General features: G+C 38.2%; 1 protein-coding gene across 1 annotated transcript in view; it reads right to left on the reverse strand.

Annotated features, from left to right (window-relative positions):
* Positions 1-370: 370 nt before the first annotated feature.
* COL6A5 (collagen type VI alpha 5 chain) overlaps positions 371-17,885 on the reverse strand; it is a 131,430-nt gene continuing 113,915 nt past the window's right edge. Inside the window, exons 37-40 of the mRNA XM_053903818.1 lie at positions 12,703-13,392; positions 11,259-11,355; positions 10,263-10,507; positions 371-1,205 (exon numbers count right to left, since the gene is read on the reverse strand). Coding sequence (XP_053759793.1) covers positions 1,186-1,205; positions 10,263-10,507; positions 11,259-11,355; positions 12,703-13,392 — 1,052 coding nt within the window. The 3' untranslated portion in view covers positions 371-1,185. The remainder of the gene's footprint in view (positions 1,206-10,262; positions 10,508-11,258; positions 11,356-12,702; positions 13,393-17,885) is intronic.

Genomic DNA, 17,885 nt, shown 5'->3' on the forward strand with positions numbered 1-17,885 from the left:
AAGCGTCGAGTTTGCTTTAGAACTTCCCAGAGACCAATGTGTGGCTACTTTAAAATTTTCGGCAGCCTAGAATTGGTTGGATTGTTTGAAAATTATTCAACGACAAGAGTACTGTTAAGGAAAATTATGTGGGAAAAGTACAAAATTGCCAATGGGATCACCCTATTAACATAGTTACTCTTAAAATATACAAAATATACTCACTTGGCAATTACTAGTTGCCTTGATCAAACTGAAAGATTTAAAAAAATGAATTCACTACTGGCTTATTTTACATTATATATACATTTTCCAAATATGTCTGATCCTGTACTGCTCTTCCAATGGGTCTGAGTTAGCCTACAGGTAAATAAAAATGAACAGAACAAGCTTCCGGATCAGATTTGCTTTTATTTTAGAACTTGTCTCTTGCTCCATTGTAATTCCCAAGAACAGCTCTGATCATATAGAATATTCATGTGTTTCCCAATTGTTTTTCCCAGCAAAAATCAAGTACATACAAAGCAAAGCATGCTAAAATGTAAAACAAATGATCACAGCACAAAACAACCACTCACAAAATTAGCCTCATCTCACTTTTTTTCTTTCTCACAAGTTCCATTCTTTTCTTTTTCTTTCTCACGAATTCCATTCTTTTCTAAATGTTCTGGTAAAGAGCAGGCTTTGACTATGGTGGTAGCAGCCTGCCAGGTAGCTTTTACAGGGCGCTCAGGTCATGAGGGTGGCACGAAATCGGAAGGATGGACGTGGGTTTCTAGTTCTATGAAGAGAGAGAAGACACTCCTAGTAAATTCTAACTCCGCTTTTTACTCAGCAGTCCAACTTGAGATGCAGACGTGATGAAAATGAAAGTCTTTAGGCAGATAGAGCGTCAGAAGTGCTGCCCGAACCGTACAAGAGCTGTCAAAGAAAAACTTCAGTTAACTCTTCCTGGTCGGTTGTCCCCATTCGTGGAGGAAATGAAGTCATTCCTAGTTTCTCAGTACTGCTCGTTGATGTCTTCACTCCGAAAAGTCTCCCTCTCAGATTCGAAACAGAACAAGTTTAGCACGTCATTAGCTGATTGGTTTCATGAGAAATTCCTGCCGCTCACCATTCTCCTTCCAGCAGATGATTTACAGTTTCTAGTTAGCACCACGTGGAATCACACATTCCCAATGGAGCTGTCTTCCTTTCCTGCTCTGATCATCTTGGGGCCTCACCATCTGCAAAACATAAAAATATGAATTCGCTCTTAATGTCAGTGGATTTGTTTAAAATGTTCCTCTCGACTCTTCTTTTGCCACATATGAAATGAGCACACGTTGTTTTGCCATTTTCGGTAGTCAAAATAAAAGGGCAATGTGATAATGGATACAAATGAGCAACATATAAGTAGAACTATAGATAGGCTTCCTCCTAGGAAAATGCTGGCGCGTTCATCATCTGAAATGCCACACTCAGCACATTCAGTGGCTGGTATCATGGATTCAGGGCTAGAAGGAATGTGCAGAGCTAGGACTCTGCCCAGAATCCTTCTGATCTTTTTTAGCATTGACTTGGAGGACAACATTCCTTCCCCTCCCATCCCTCTTTCCCCCTCCTTCCCGACCACCCCCATGTGAGCTTTTGCTTCCAGCATCTTAGGAGGGCTGCTGTCCAGCCACTGGAATGGCTTTAATCACATGCAGCATGAGTACCTTGGAGCTTAAAGCCCTTCCCAAGACAACCCTTGGCCAGTCAATGATCCAGGAGGGAGTAAGAAAGCCCAACTTCTTTGTTTCAGGTCAGGATGCTCTGCAGCATTAACTCAACGTGCCGGAGCGCCTGCAAAGACCAAGTGCTCTACGGTACTTGCCCCGAGATGACACCCTTGTTTGTCTCCCACTCTTTCCCGGTTTGCTTCCTCCATTCCCTTTCCGCTTCTCCTGTCAGTGAGTGCTATCTCAATAAATCACATGCATGCCAATCCTCACCCCGGGGTCAGCTCCGGGGAACCTGGCCCAAGGCAGGATGTGAGAGATGATCCCACCTACTTGTCTTCACACACTTGCTTACACACCCGCCTCAAAGGAAAACAATCATGTACTCTTGCCTTGCATATTTTAAAGTTAACATCTAATTATTTTTTCATTAGGATTTGAGGTATTAGAAAAGGATGTATAATTTGTGACATATCATAAAAACTGATATTTAAAAATAAAACTGCCACATTTTTCTTTTAACTTACCATATAGACTCTAAATATCACAGTCATTTGATACACCATTATCTATTTAAAATACATGTAAACATGTTCACAGTTAAAAGTCAGATATTATGTAGTGTTTAATTTTCTCCTTAAACATGTATTTCCATTGCACTTCCCCCATAGAATTTCATTTAACTGTAACATATTTATATGCTTTAAAACCTTTTATTGTCTGCCTAACAATAATCCTCTGCAGCAAAAAATATATTTAAATGCACATTTTTCATTTTATATGGCTATAAGCTTCTATGTGTTAACATTTTTTTTTCTGATGGATTACCATCACAACTTATCAAAACAGCATATATATTCAAATTTTGGTAATTTTATCATAAAAAAAGTAAAAATTTTATTGGACATGCATTTCTTATTGAGAGGCATAGTTTTTCCCTATCATTTTTACTTACTGCTACTACAATTTATTGTCAGAGTGAGGCAACGTTTAATATTAATTCTATTAATATTTACTATTGTAGATTTAAGCACTGATAAATAGTTTACACAGATGGGTTTTGAATTTTATTAGAGCAATAGCAAATAGTTCTTTGAATTGTTTCTGAGTTATGTGTCCAAAATGACCCCATCATCTTTCAAGAGGTTTTACAAAGGAATGTTACCCAGTCACTGAATGATGTTTTCTCACTTCCGGAAAATGTACCCCAAAACGCTTCACTAAACTTATCAAATGGCTATTAATAATACCAGTTACTCTTTCATTTATGGGTATGGTGTTTAACTTGAGAAACTAAAATATGGCTGGAAAATTCGAATATTGTTAAATTAAGCACACTTGCCATGTATCCTATTACTATATTTTTTGATAAAATAATAATATTTCTTATAATCTGTTTTATATATTTTTTCTTCAGAATTTTGAAGCTCCAACTTAGCTCCTTCACTTTATGGGACATATCCCCAGATAGCCTAATTGGCAGAAGTGGTCCTTACAGTAAAACCAATCAACACCTCATTGTGTGATGATGTCTTATTTATGATTCCATTCATAGGTAAATGATTAAGGCTACGATTTTTTTGGCCCAATGAAACAATGCTTGGTCTCCATCAATATTTCATGTATAGACTCTTTGCTTTGTTCTCACAGATTTCTCACTTAGAAGCGATGCATCTTTTGGGGCCTCTGGGTGGCTCAGTGAGTTAAGCTTCCGACTTCAGCTCAGGTCATGATATCGCAGTTTGTGAGTTGGAGCCCCGGGTCGGGCTCTGTGCTGACAGCTCGGAGCCTGGAGCCTGCTTCCGATTCTGTGTCTCCCTCTCTCTCTGCCCCTCCCTTGCTCACGCTCTACGCGTCTCTCTCAAAAATAAATAAACATTAAAAAAATAATAAATAAATAAATAAATAAATAAATGAAAGAAAAGATGCATCTTCTGCCAAGATTTGGGAAATGGAAGAGGCCAGATTACTGAATGAAACTTATCATCACTCCTACCATCCTCCGTTTAGAGTATACCTGAATTCAGAACATCCGAACATGACTTAAAATACCTCTTTTCTAGCAACACGCATTTTCCTTAACAGAAACACATACAAGATGGGAAAGACATGAAGCCTTATGTGGCTTCAAGGAAGCCTATAGATCCAGTATTTTGACTCCTTGTTTGACACCCACCCCCTCTCCCATGCCTCCCTAGCAGGGTTTACATCTGGGCAAAGCACATAATCAGATTCAGAATGGCTGAGAAAGGGGCCCCTGGCTGGCTCAGTCAGAAGAACATGTGACTCTTCATCTTGGGGTTGTGAGTTTGAGTCCGACATTGGGTGTAGAGATTACTTAAAAATAAAATCTTTAAAAAGAATGGTTGAGAAATATTCCATTTCTTGTGTGAGGTGTGTGTGTGTGTGGGGGGGGTGGTATTTGTAAAGGGGGGCAGGAAAGGAGGCCCTCCATGATTCCTCAGATAGAGACATTCTCAGTAGAGAGTCCTTTAAGAGTAGTTCTCAGAAACCCATGCGCTGGGAAGTCTTTGTGTGACCCCAGGAGCCCCCAGTATGAAAAACACTGGCCTTGACCAAGCTCCTCATACACAAATAGGAAAGCTGAAGACCAAGGCAATCTGGTGCCCATTTGAGATCGCAAAGCTAGCTGGTGACAGAACCAAAATTAGCATCTGGGTCACCTCATTCCCAGTCTGACATTCTTTCCACCATGACCATCAACTCTAATGCGATTTGTCATCATCACTGTCATTATCATCATCATCAATATCTTAAATAATAGCTAATATGTGTTAAGCTTTCACTCCATACAAAGTGCTGTTCGAAGCACTTTACATTCATATAGAGATCACATTAGCCTATGATGTATGCTCTATTATTATGTCCATTTTACAGAAAGGGAAATGGAAGCTCAGAGAGACAGAATAATGTGCCTAAGATTACATGACTAGTAATTGCAGAAATAGGAGTCAAACCCATGTCCCAATTCAATGATCCCTGGATTCACTCTTTCAACTACTATTTCCCAAAGTGGTTTCTATAAAATATTAGCCCAAAAAGATGCTGTTACAAGATTTTGTGGTCATAGTGGTTTGACTGTAGCCCCTCTCTCAGAATCACAATGAAGATGAACCCATTAAAGGCACTGAGAAGTCCTGCAAAAATGATACCTACTTATCAACGTTTTATAGGAAAATTATTTTTTTCTAATTACCTATTAATGTCTAGTGAGAAGACTCCCATTAAAGAAGACTAATTTAGGCTCAATATCTGTAACAGTAGGTCAATGGTTCTCAAATTCTAGCCTGCATTAGAATCATCTGGAGGGCCCCAACTCCAGAGTTTCTGATTCAACAGGCCCATGGTGGGATCCAAGGATCTGCATTCCCAATGACTTCCTAGATGATGCTGACGTTGCTGGTCATTGCTGGACATTGATATTAGAAAAATAAAGACTAAGAAACAAGCCCTAACTTGGCATAATGGGAAAAGGAATACAGTTACACTTTTTAAAATCCACATTAAAATCTTGTGAATGACTACCCTACGACCCAGCAATTGCACTAGCAGGTATTCATCCAAGGGATACAGGTGTGCTGTTTCAAAGGGGCACATGCACCCCAATGTTTATAGCAGCGCTATTGACAATAGCCAAAGTATGGAAAGAGCCCAAATGGCCATCGACGGATGAATGGATAAAGAAGATGTGGTGTGTGTGTGTGTGTGTGTGTGTATGAGGAACTTAAGATACAAAACAGATGAACATAAGGGAAGGGAAGCAAAAATGATATAAAAACAGGGAGGGGGACAAAACAGAAGAAACTCTTAAATATAGAGAACACACAGTTGTTGGAGGGGTTGTGGGGGGGATGGGCTAAATGGGTAAGGGATAGGGGGCATTAAGGAATCTACTCCTGAAATCATTGTTGCACCATATGCTAATGAACTTGGATGTAAATTAAACAATAAATAAAACATAAATTAAAAATAAAGTAAAATAAAATCTTGCAAATGTACACTATAATGAGCAAAAAAAAAATCTGTGCATTAAGTAGATGGATAAAATTAAAACATCAGAAACAAAATGGGCACATGAAAAGAAAAGCCCACTCTCTTTGGGAAAACAAAGATAAGCATAGCAAAGATAAGCATATAAAGGGTGATTCCTCTTCACAGTGGATTTTTATTTTTAATTGTCCAACATATTGTCAGACTTAGATCATTCATGCAGGGACAATATTAGCTGACTATGTGCCAAGCACAATGTGTATTCTGACCTTCATATGTATCATCTTCAACCTTTCAACAACCCAAATAAATATTTTATTATCTTTCTTTCATGGATTAACTTTAAGGTGAACTTGTGTTCTATAAACATAATTGTAGAGTATAAATCTTTGTGACAAAATGGTGTGGAATAGGTACTGTGAATATTCTTTGGTAAAGACACTTTTAGATATCTATAGCTTCCGTTTTCTTCTCTGTAGAAAAGATACAGGACGACCCAGTGATTTCTAAAGTCATTTCAGTTTCAGATTCTAATCTTCCACGACCCAAGAAAGAAGCCAAACTGACACTGCCTGAAGAGACTCAGACTGATTTCTTGGAGCAGAGCTGGCCAAATGTTACCACATCAGGCTGTTGGCTAGAACTCTCTGAGTGAAATGAATAAAGACATCATCAACCTCTGGATGTAGGATATATAATTAAGTAGAAAAATGAAGAAAACTTCTGGAGGAAAGAAATTATGAAGAATACTAAACAAGAAAGTATTGGTAATGTTCACTTGATAATCCTTTTGAGTCTACCAACCTTATGATTTTCAATAGGAATCTCACCTCAAGATATCTAACAGGACTGAATCAAAGGAGATTTATTGCAGTGTTTTTCAAACTTGTATGCACATTGCAGTTGCCTTTGGAGCTTCAAAAAAATGGATGCCTTGTCTCACTCCCAGAGAAGATGACTTAAGTGATGTGGAATGTGGGCTGGACTATGGAATTGTCAACAAATACCTTGGTCATTATAATGCACAAACTTGGGCTATGCTGATTCATAGGGTTCTTTCCTATGATTACATTGTTAATTATATCCCCTACTGTGGACTGAACTGTGTCCCTCCAAATTCATTTGATGAAGGCCTACACTTTACATGACTGTATTGGGGACAGGGCCTTTAAGGTGGTGACTAAGGGTGAATGCAGTCATAAGGATAGAGATGTGATCTGATAAAAATATCGCCCTTTGAAGAGGAAGTGACACCAGGTCTGTCTCTCCACCATGCGAAAACAAAGCAAGAAAAGGTGGCTGTCTGCCAGCCAGAAAGAGAGCTCTCATCAGGAATCAAATTGGCTGGTGCCCTGATCTTGGACTTCCCAGCCTCAAGAACCGTAAGAAAATAAATTATTGTTGTTTAAGCCCCCTAGTCTATAGCATTTGTTCTGGCAGCCTGAGCTGCCCAAGACATCCCCTCTTACACTCACTCTATTTCGGATCTCATTCCTTCCTCCAGCGTTGGGAAAGCGTACTGAATCAGGAGCTGCCAGACCAGGGTCAAGTCCCAGGAAGTCACTAAACCTCTTTGAGCTTCAGTTTCTCCATCCAAGTATGGGGGGTATTAACTCCTGTCTCTTATACAGGGTTTTGGAGGGAACTCAATGGGACATGTATATGAAATTACCTTGTAGACAGTATGGCTCTGTACATGGGTGAGCTGCAGCTGGTACCTGCCACTTTCTCTCAACCAGCCTCCCTTTCAAATCCCCTCATTGATCTCCCTCTGGGTTTCCTCCTCAGCATGTTCTCTCAGCCATCTGGTCCCACTCATTTGACCTCACCTCCAATTCCCTGGTTCTCCCATCACTGCTCTCCATCAGCCCAAGTCTGCTAGCAACAAATCCTCCTACTTTTCCTTTATTTGAGAAGATCTTTATTTTGCCTTCATTCTGGAAGTCTATGTTCACTGGATAAAAAATTCTGTGTTCAGAGTTCTTTTACTTCAGTACATTAAAGAAAAGGATGTTTCACTGTCTTCTGCCTTCATGGTTTCTGATGAGAAATCTATGATCATTTGAAGAGTTGTTCTCTTTTTTGGTAACATGTAGATTTTCTCTAGCTGCTTCAAGATTTTCCTTATGTTTTGTTTTCAACAGTTAATTATGTGTCTTGAGTGGGTTTTTAAATCTGTAAAGTTTTATATATTTTACTAATTTGGGAATTTTTTGTCCATTATCTCCTCAAATATATCTTTTTCTGAATAAATCTAACTTTCATCTCTTTCTACTTCTAGAATGCCAGTGAAACAAATATTAGGCCTTTTGATATTGTTCTATAAGTCTCCAAGGCTCTGTTAATTTTAAAAACTCTCTTTCAGATTACATAATTAGTCTATCTTCAAGTTTACTGATTCCTTTCTTTATCATCTTCCTTCTGCTTTGGAGCCCATTCAGTGAGCTTGTTTTTAAATTTCAGACACTGTACATTTTTTTTACTTCTAAAATGTCCTTTTGGTTCCTTTTTTAAATTATTTCTATGTTTCTGCTGAGAATGTTATTTCTGTTCATTTCAAGTTGTTTGCCTTTACTTCATGGAGCATAGTTATCATAGCTGCTAATTTAATGGCTTTGTCTATTGGTTGTCTTTTCCTCTCAGAATTGTTCACATCTCCTGGTCACTGTATGTTGCCTAATTTTGGATTTTGTCCTGAACACTTTAAATATTATGTTGTATAGACTTGAAGTATTGTTATAATTCTCTGTAGAATTGTTTTTTTGTCAGTGGGCAATCAACCTGGTAGGTTCACAATGCAAGTGCTATCTCACCTTCTGTGGGCAGTGGTTCCAACCTCAGTTTAGTGCCCAAAGCCTTCACCATCCTATTCTGGGTCTTTCCATTCGCACACAGCTTAGGTGAGAGCCCAGGGCTTATGCAGCTCCCATAATTAGAATTAGAGGATCCCCTTCTCCAGTTGTCTTGCCTCTGGGGCTACCCCCACATGCTGGCCAACAGGGCCTATCTTCCTAGTTCCTCTGCCCAGAAAAACAGGGTTTCTCTTTAATTTTAGCTAGCTAGCCTTTCACTCAGCTCCGAATTGTGCCCACTTCAGAGCAAAACCATGAGAAGAAAGGGGGGAAATGGGGATTTCTTCCACCAAGTCTGACAAATGAGGGCCCTTTTTCCTAGTTCTTCTGCCCAGAAATATGGGGGTTCTACTGAGTTTTAGCCTCCTGCCCCACTGCCATCACACAGTTCCAGGACTGGGTCTGCCCTGAGCACAAAACCACAAAAGAAAACAGAAAAGAAAATGGTAAACTCATGCCCCTTCACAATATATCTGCTTTTTGTTACCTTTCAGAGATCTCAGGTGGTTAGTTTTTGTATTTTTTCCATAGTTTTCAGTTGTAGTCAGTGGGAGAGAGGGGCAGTATGGGCTTAGTCCACCTTGACTGGAACTAGATATTTCATTGTATTTATATTTGATTTTTCTTTTCTTACCTTTCTCTCCCCTTTATATATTTTTCTGTATTTCTTCTACTCTCATCGCTCTTATTTTCCATCATTTTGCTGATTTTGTTCAATATCTATACATTAGCTATGTTTACAATTATACCCGTATCTAATACATATAGTGTAGATGTATATATGAAGTATCCATTTGTACCACATACATATATAGCATTGTACATATATACTGCATACCCATATGGTATTTCATTGCATAATCATACCAAAATTTATTTATCATATCTGCTGTCGGGCTACTACAAAGAATGCTGTTATGAACATTCTAGTACATGACTTCTGGTGAATATATATTTTTCTGTTGTGCATATACATGAGAGCAAAATTGCTGGTCGTAGGATATGTAAAGTTTCAGTTTTCACAGATACCAAAGAAGATTTATTTTAAAGTAATTTCCTATACAGTTTTGGTACACGGCAAAATAGCAGCTGAAAACTGCTCTAGAGCCTACTATAGCTTCCTGTTCGTCATCTCCCATGTTTTCTTTAGCTGTAGGTCCAGAACCATCTCCTCACATAGCCTAAGAATCTGCCCTCAGCCTCCAAAGAGATCTCAGAACCACAACAGCCTTGTGCATTCTAGGCACCACGGGGGTTGGGGCTGAGCTAGAAGCCCACATCTCAGAGCAGGCAAGCCCAGGGTGCTATGGGAGATGGCAGACCCTCAAACATTAGAGGCTCATTGTATAGGTCCTCCCCACCCCTACTTTGCACAAGGATGTGGGGATCTGCTTGCCTACCAAGGACCTGTGTGGTCTTTGTTCTCATTCCTCCTGTCTCCATTCCCTGACCCGACACCAAGTATTTACATCGACTTCTAGCTCTGGCTTTGTCAACACCATTGACTCCTTTTTTTTCTTTTTGCCTTTCTGGAGTTTTATCTGGTTTGCCTCCTCATTTGGGGAACCCCCTGGAGCCCCAGATGATAGGGTCCTCTATCTTGTCATCTCCACCTGTCCCAGTGAGTTCTCCTTGCTCATCCTTGCTCATTGTCCACTAGGGGAAAATCCAAACAAAGGTTCTTCAGGGTCTTCGATTCTATTGTACCCAAGGTTACCTTTTTTATCCTGTTGTTTACCATCTGCTAGAGCTGGCATTTCTTCTGCATGTGCCTCTTCCTTATCATTCATCATCAGTTCTCCAGTTGAAAAAAGCATGTATAACTTCTGGATCAAATCAGTAGTGGTCCCAGAACCATTACTAGGATTGTTCCCTAATACAAAGGAATGCTGCTCCTGGGAACCAAATTCATCAACCAGCTCACTGTTTCCTGTCTCTATTTCATACACCCCAGGAATAAGGCTGAGGTGACAGAGAAAAGAGATGAAAAACACATTAGCCAAGCCCCTTGCAGAATTAAATGTAAATACAGGCAGACATATAACAGCAATCAATTTTATGCATGTGATTAGAACAGTCCAAATGCAGTTTATGGATGAAATCTGACTCAGGGACAATTTTTTAATATTCCAAAGAGAAATCAGAATGTTGTGTCAGGGGTTTAGGACTCCAAAGCAATATTATTTTCATGACTGAATTTTTATTGAGTACTTAGGGTTGTACTTTGCAAAATCAAACTTAAAAGAACCCTTCCTACCAGTTTTCATATGGGTTCTGTTTTTTGAATGGCGAATGTTTTTGTTGCTTTGAAATTTTTTCTTTTGTGTTTTTCTTCTGCTCTAAAATTGCTACAGCTAACCTTTGATATTATAAGTTGTCTGTTTTGACAGTACTCAATATTAGTGTGGTGTTATATAAGGTATTGATAAGAGCCTCTGGTTTTTTTCATAAAAGCAACAGAAATGGGAACATGGTTCTTTCTAATATGGTTCACATTCTATGTGCTATGAACCCTAGATCTGTGCAGCCATCACAAACCAGGAGTATCTCAAACGCGTGCGCGCACACACACGCGCACACACACACACACACCCTGCTACATCCGACAGCCAAACTTGCATCCTGAAAACTCAAACACCATTCCTGTCAAGTTATTTTCATTAGGACTGTTTCCAGCTGTAGTATTACCCAAACTGTGATTTTGTCAACTCACAATACAGTGTTTCCTGAGCCAACGGTCTCTGGGTTGGGAGAGGTGATGTTAACACACTTGGCTATCAGATCTGCAGGGGGATATTTGTTGATGGCACCTGGAGAAAGAGTGGCTGGTTAATCTAAATTTTACCCTTCTGTATTCTATCGCCCAAAGTCAGTTCATCTTTTCTTGTGATGTTTTCAAGATCAAATTAATTTTATAAGGGACTCAGCAAAGTAGACACCCTCTGACATTGCAATGCCTCATTGGTAAAGTCAATGAGATACAGCAGTGATTCAGTAAAAAATTCTTAAGCTCTGTGTGCCACAGGCTTGTGATGTGATTCAAGGTATTTCTCAACCCCTTCTAACATCTGTTTCTTTCCCTTTAACAGGAAGATCTCTCCAGAAGACACCTTGAGCTATTGAAATGGTCTGCCCTATTTACCTTGGGGTTGGAAGAAGGCATCATTTTTTTTTAATGCTACTATATATAAATCCTGAATTCCAAGATTCCTAAGGGTTACATGAGCCCTGCGGCTTCGCGAGTGGTGGAAAATCTGCATCTCTGTCATTTCCTGGTAAATTTGCAGGAGCTGCAGATAACTACACAAGGTGGCCTCTGCCTCACCCCTAATCCCAACCCAGGCCAGGATTGGCTTGATGCTACAAGCTCTTGGGTATACTGCTATGCCCATGTCTAAAATTGCAACACATGGACAGAGGCTGGGGCAGTCACTGTCACTATAAAAAGACACCCTTAAGCCCCTGCCTGGCTATGCCTGAGCCAACTGTCTGGGACAGAGGCTCTAGAAGAGATTCCTTCCCATGGCTGAAAAGAATTAAAGTCATAGCCAAAGGTAATTTATAGTGAAAGATAGAACAGAAGTCCTTGGAGTAGATGGAGGGTGGTGGTAGTGAGATATTACTGATTACAGCAGTGTCCTTCCTTAAGGGTATAGGAGCTGAAATGTAGTTTAATGAACAGGAACACGGATGGCTCTGGGGTCAGAATGCCTGGGGCTGAGTCTAGAATTCACCAACTATTAAACTGTGAACTTTTGAGCAATTTATTTAATGTCTCTGAACCTTACTTAGTATGCTCACATGTAAAATGGGGATACTAATACTTTCCTTTGAGGGCTGAACTGAGAATTAAATGATATAATCCATTTAAAGAATTTGGCACATAGTACCAAGTACATATTAAACAGATTAGGGTTAAGAGACACTTTTTACCTATATGGGGATTTTTCTGGCTAAGACTTTGACAGTGCAGCAGTAGAGTTCAAGGTCAGTAAGACCTGATATTTTTCTCTGGTTTTCTCACCCCTACTCCCACCTTAGACTCTACCACTCTCCACTGAAGTAAGGAGTATATTACTATGTCAACTGGTGGATTGTACACAGAGACATCAAATCCATTGCAAAAGCAATAGAAGAGAAAAGGTTTAATGACTTACGTCTGATTAAATGAACAAATGGCTTGACAAACTTGGTGATATAGTTCAAATCTGGCTTGTGGGTTCGGCCAAGCTGGACTAAGTGATGATCCAGTGGGTGGCTGGCTAATTCTTCTAATTCCTTGTCGTTGTATACAGAGCCAAAGGAAAACACAAATATGGAGTAGCCCTGACACTTGGCTCTCAGAGATACATTTCTTAAGACTTCCTTGTCTAAGGGGTTGGTTTCTCCAGCAGATATAACAAAGATAACTTTGTTTTTCCTCAGGTTGGGGGTTCCTACAAAGACATTGTCAATTGTCCACTGCAGGGCATGGCCGATAAAAACATCTCCATTGAGCTGTTGAAAAGAGTCTTGGAGATGATGTTTCATTTGGTATATACTGTTATAAGTAACCAAATCAAATTCCAGGTAGACAGGGCATTCTTCACTGTTGGGCATATAGCCTGGAGGAGAGTAGCTCAGGACTGCCACTCTGTCTCCTAACATGGAGGTCAGTGGGTCTGGGGCAATGTGAAAGTAATCAAGCACTGAGATTAGAAAAGTTTTCACTTCCTGAAACTCCTCATTTCCTATTCTTTGGGAAGAATCTATGAGGAAAGCCACATCCATGTAATATTCTTGAAGAGAGGTATCTCCAGGTTCATAAGTAAGACCTGGTTCTTCTTTTCTGCCATGGTTTTCATGTCCTGCAATAGAATAGCTCAAGTCATTCTTTTTAGTAGAAGGCTAAACTTGGAGCTCCTAGCCAAGGATGGCCAATACACATCATGGGATTTTTGCCATGCTTCATTCCCACACCCATGGCAGACATCATTAATCAATTACAGTACTTGTTCTCAGATGCATTTTCCACACATTGCATGGGAAACCACTGGGCATTCAACAGGGGCCGTCATGTGAAAAGAAACGTTTGCTAGCCCATCTCAGATCTCTGTCAAAAAGATCTTTGACTGATCCTCTAGCTATTTTCATATCCAAGATGAGAAACATATAACTATTTTTAGTGCACTCTACATGATCACAAAATTTGCATGAGATCTAATTATTACGCAGTGACCCTTAAACTATATATGTCAAAATCACATTTACTGATGTCACAAACACTTGGACCATTAGATACATGTTCAAAATATGCGCCATAGTGTGATGTCATGAGAGCAAGTATAAATGCTGATTTTAGAATCCAAACTCTTTGTAAGACATTAAATACTCTAAGATGTTGGTTAAGTGCCAGTCTACAGTTTATTGGCCCATGACAAAATAAGGAGCTCGCGCCATGTTGTAAGTCATCTAATTACTAAGTATACTGTTTAGTTCAGTCGACTCCTTTTTTTTTCTTTTTTTTTTGTAGTAAGACTTTCTCAATGGAGAAACAGTGCCTTGATTTATATTCTGATGCTAATGTCTTATCTTGCTGCAGATCAGCACTTCAAGAAGCACTGATCTAAGCCTAAGGGATCATAAAACCACGTCTACAACCATGGGGATAGTGGCTGGTTGGTGAAGCCACAACAGGAAATCCCAGCTTAGAAAGACAGAAAGTAGGTAGCCAATATTCTTTTTACCATGAAAGAAGTGTGTCTATGAACCTAATCAAGCAAGAAGTAGATTTCTAACAGACAAAAATTTATTGATCCCCATTTGTGCTCAACTGCATTATTAAAGCTTTCTATTTATTACTTTATTTACTCCTCACAACAATCCTTGCAAATGAATCAATTAACCTGTATTAATGTCATAAAAACTTGATAATAGAAATAGAATGCAAAAACCACCATGATAGATAATGTTATTAACAGGGCAAAGGCTCCATTAGATGTTTATATGTTCAAATAACTGAATTGCTGGGGTAAGCTACACATTACCTTTTTATCTATTGTTGGATTTTTTTGACAAATAAAAATTATACATAAATGGTAAGGTTTATAATGTGGTATTTTAATAACACTATACCTTGTGTAATGATTACAACAATCAAGTTAATATTATTGGATTTGATTTACTTAAAATTTTGTTTTGAATTTTACATCTATGTTTATGAGGAATATTGGCATGTACTTTCATTTTCACATAATGCCTTTGTCTGGTTTTGCTATCATGGTAATCTGGCCTCAAAGAATGAGCTGGAAAAGAATTTCTCCCTCTTTAATTTTCTGTAAGAGTTTGTGTAGAATTAGTATTATTTCTTTCGTAAACGTTTTGTTGAATTTACCAGTGAAGTTATTTTGGCTTCTATATGGGAAATTTTGAACTACAAATCAATTTCTTTAATAGGTTTAGGGCTACTTAGATTACTTCTTGAATGAGCTCTGGTAATTTGTGAAAATTGCAAGAAATCAATCTGTCTATTTCACCTAAGCTACTTTAGAGGCAAAATATTATTTATCATATTCTCTGACTATCCTTTTAATATGTGTAGACTATGTTTACTCTCTCATTCCTGATTTAATAGTGTCTTTTCTTTTTTCCTGGTCAGTTTATCATTTTCTTTAAAAATTTTTAATGTTTGTTTATTTTTGAGAGAGAAACAGAGCACGAGTGGGGAAGGGCAAAGAGAGAGGGAGACACAGAATCTGAAGCAGGCTCCAGGCTCTGAGCCGTCAGCAAAGCTGACAGTCACCCAATTTTATTGACGTTCTCAAAGAAACACCTTTTGGGTTTCACTGATTTTCTCTTTTCTATTTCATTGAGTTCCACTTTAATTTTATTACTTCCTTTTTTCTTCTGCTTACCCTGGTTTCTTTCTTCGCTGATTTCTTGAGGTGAAATTTGAAGTCATTGTTCTGAAAACTTTCTTCTTTACCAATGTAAGTATTTAATGCTATAGATGATCTTGTAAGTATTGTGTTAGTGGAATCTCACAAATTCTGGTATACTGTGATTTTATTTTCACTCATTTCAAAATACTTTCTAATTTCCTTTCTGATTTCTTCTTTGATCATGGATTATTTAGAAGTGTTTCACTTAGTTTCCAAACACTTGAGGATTTTTTGAAGATCTTTCTGCCACTGATTTTTAATTTAATTCTGTTTTGGCCAGAGAATATATTTGGCATGACTTCAATCTCTTAAACTTTTGAGAATTGCTTTATGGCCCACAATACGGACTATCTTGGTGAGTGTTTCATGTGTATTGAAAAGAATGTGAATTTTGTTGTTGTCTGGAGTATTCTATTAATATCCATTAGGTGAGGTTAGTTACTAAGGTTGCTTAAGACTACTGTATCCCTGCTGATATTCCTACCAATTATTGAGAAAGGGTATTGAAACTCTGATGTTCTTTTCACTTTTAAAAAATCTTTTCTCTCCTTTAGTTTTATTTTGGATAATTTCTATTGCCATGTCTTTAAGTTTATTGATATTTTTTTTTTACCAAATCTGATTTGCTATTAATCCCATCCAGTGTATTGCTCATCCTAGACATTGCAACTTTTTATCTCTACATATTCTATTTGAATCTTTTTCTTATATCTTGCACATCTCTACTTAACTTTTTCACATATGGAATATAGTTATAATAACTATTTTGATATCTTTGCTAATTCTAATATCTGTGTCAGTTCCACTTCGTTTTAAGAGTGATTATGTTCTTGATTATGGTCATGCCTTTCATGCTTCTTTTTGTGCCAGATATTGTGAAATGCTCCTTTTTTTGATATGGAATACTTTTGTTTTCCTATAAATATTCATGTTACATGAAAATGGTTTGATCCTTTTGGGTCGTGCTATTATGATTTAGGTGGCAAATCTAGAGCAGTGCTTAATTTAAAGCTAATTACTCCCCACTACTGAGACAAGACCTCCCTGAGTTTTCTCCCCTAATACTCTATGAATTATGAGTTTTTCTAGGCTTGCTGGCAGGAAAAAGCATTTTTCCTGGCCCTCTGTGAACAACTGGCACTATTCTGTAATCTTTTCTGATGGTTCTTCCCCCAAGCTTAGGGCATTTCTTCATATGCATGTACCGTCACCATTCTGCTGAATAATTAAGGGGACCCTCTGCAGATCTCTGGAATTCTCTCTCTTTGAAGCTCTCTCCTCTCTGGTATTCTGTCCTGGGAACTCTTACCATTTTGGTCTCCCTGGGTTCTCAGCTCTGCCTCCTCATCTCTAGGAGTGCATTTGGGCTCCACTTGAATTCCTCCTTTCTGCACCATGGCAGTAAGCTGGAGCATAGGGTTTACCTCATTTGTTTCTGCCTCTCAGGGATCAATCTTTTAATTCCTGATGTCTAGTGTCCTGAAAACTATTGGGGTGTGTGTGTGTGTGTGTGTGTGTGTGTAGAGATATAAATATAAATATAAATATAAATATAAATATAAATATAAATATAAAGTATATATACATATATATATAAAATAGATAAGAACTGGCCATTTTGTTTGAGATGTTCCTATGTTCTCTTCCTTTTCACAAAAGGACTAAGAATTCATCATTTATATACCAGATTCTTCCTTTATCAATACACTTGTAGTAACTGAATAGGATTTTGTATTTCACAAGTATGTATAAAACTTGTGGGCCTCCCATTCCCCACCAGGAACCTAGTTTTAAATTCTTCTTAGAATTTTTTATCAAGATAAAGGTCTCTAATGAAACTATTAAAGTGTAGACAAAAGCATTTATTTTATATTCTTCCTCGCTGTGACTGCTATGTAGCACACTTTAGCCCTAAAACATCACCACCAAAAACGCTTCTAGAGTTCTTGGCTATAGTGGATTAGCAACTGTGAAGGTCAGTTAAATAGTCATTTCTGTCATGTTGAAGTTTACCATCCTGGAGTTAACTAACCACCACCTGCTCTGTCATCAGTATCTCTGTTTTCCAACTAAAGCATCTGGCTTCCTTATAAAGGTCAATCAACACACTTTATCAAAGCACGAGGAAAAGTATTTCACAAATGTTTTGACAGAGGAAGAGGGCTGACTTATGTTAGTGAAATATTTTTTCACACGTGAAATATTTTTTCACACGTGCTCATATCAAAAAGATTACTGTTTTTTCCAATTTTCTCTTTATAACTGAACAAAATCTCAATCCTTTTCCAAAGTACCCAGCAGCATTAATTTCTAATGGGGTGTATTTTCACCTACAAAATCGATAAAAATAGGCCGTCTTTCTAAAAATTTTTTTTATGTTTATTCATTTTTGAAAGACAGAGAGAGACAGAGCACAAGCA

Source organism: Panthera pardus, unplaced genomic scaffold (genome assembly GCF_024362965.1).
Source record: "Panthera pardus isolate Hobbes unplaced genomic scaffold, ASM2436296v1 HiC_scaffold_16, whole genome shotgun sequence".
NCBI classification, from domain to species: Eukaryota; Metazoa; Chordata; class Mammalia; order Carnivora; family Felidae; genus Panthera; species Panthera pardus.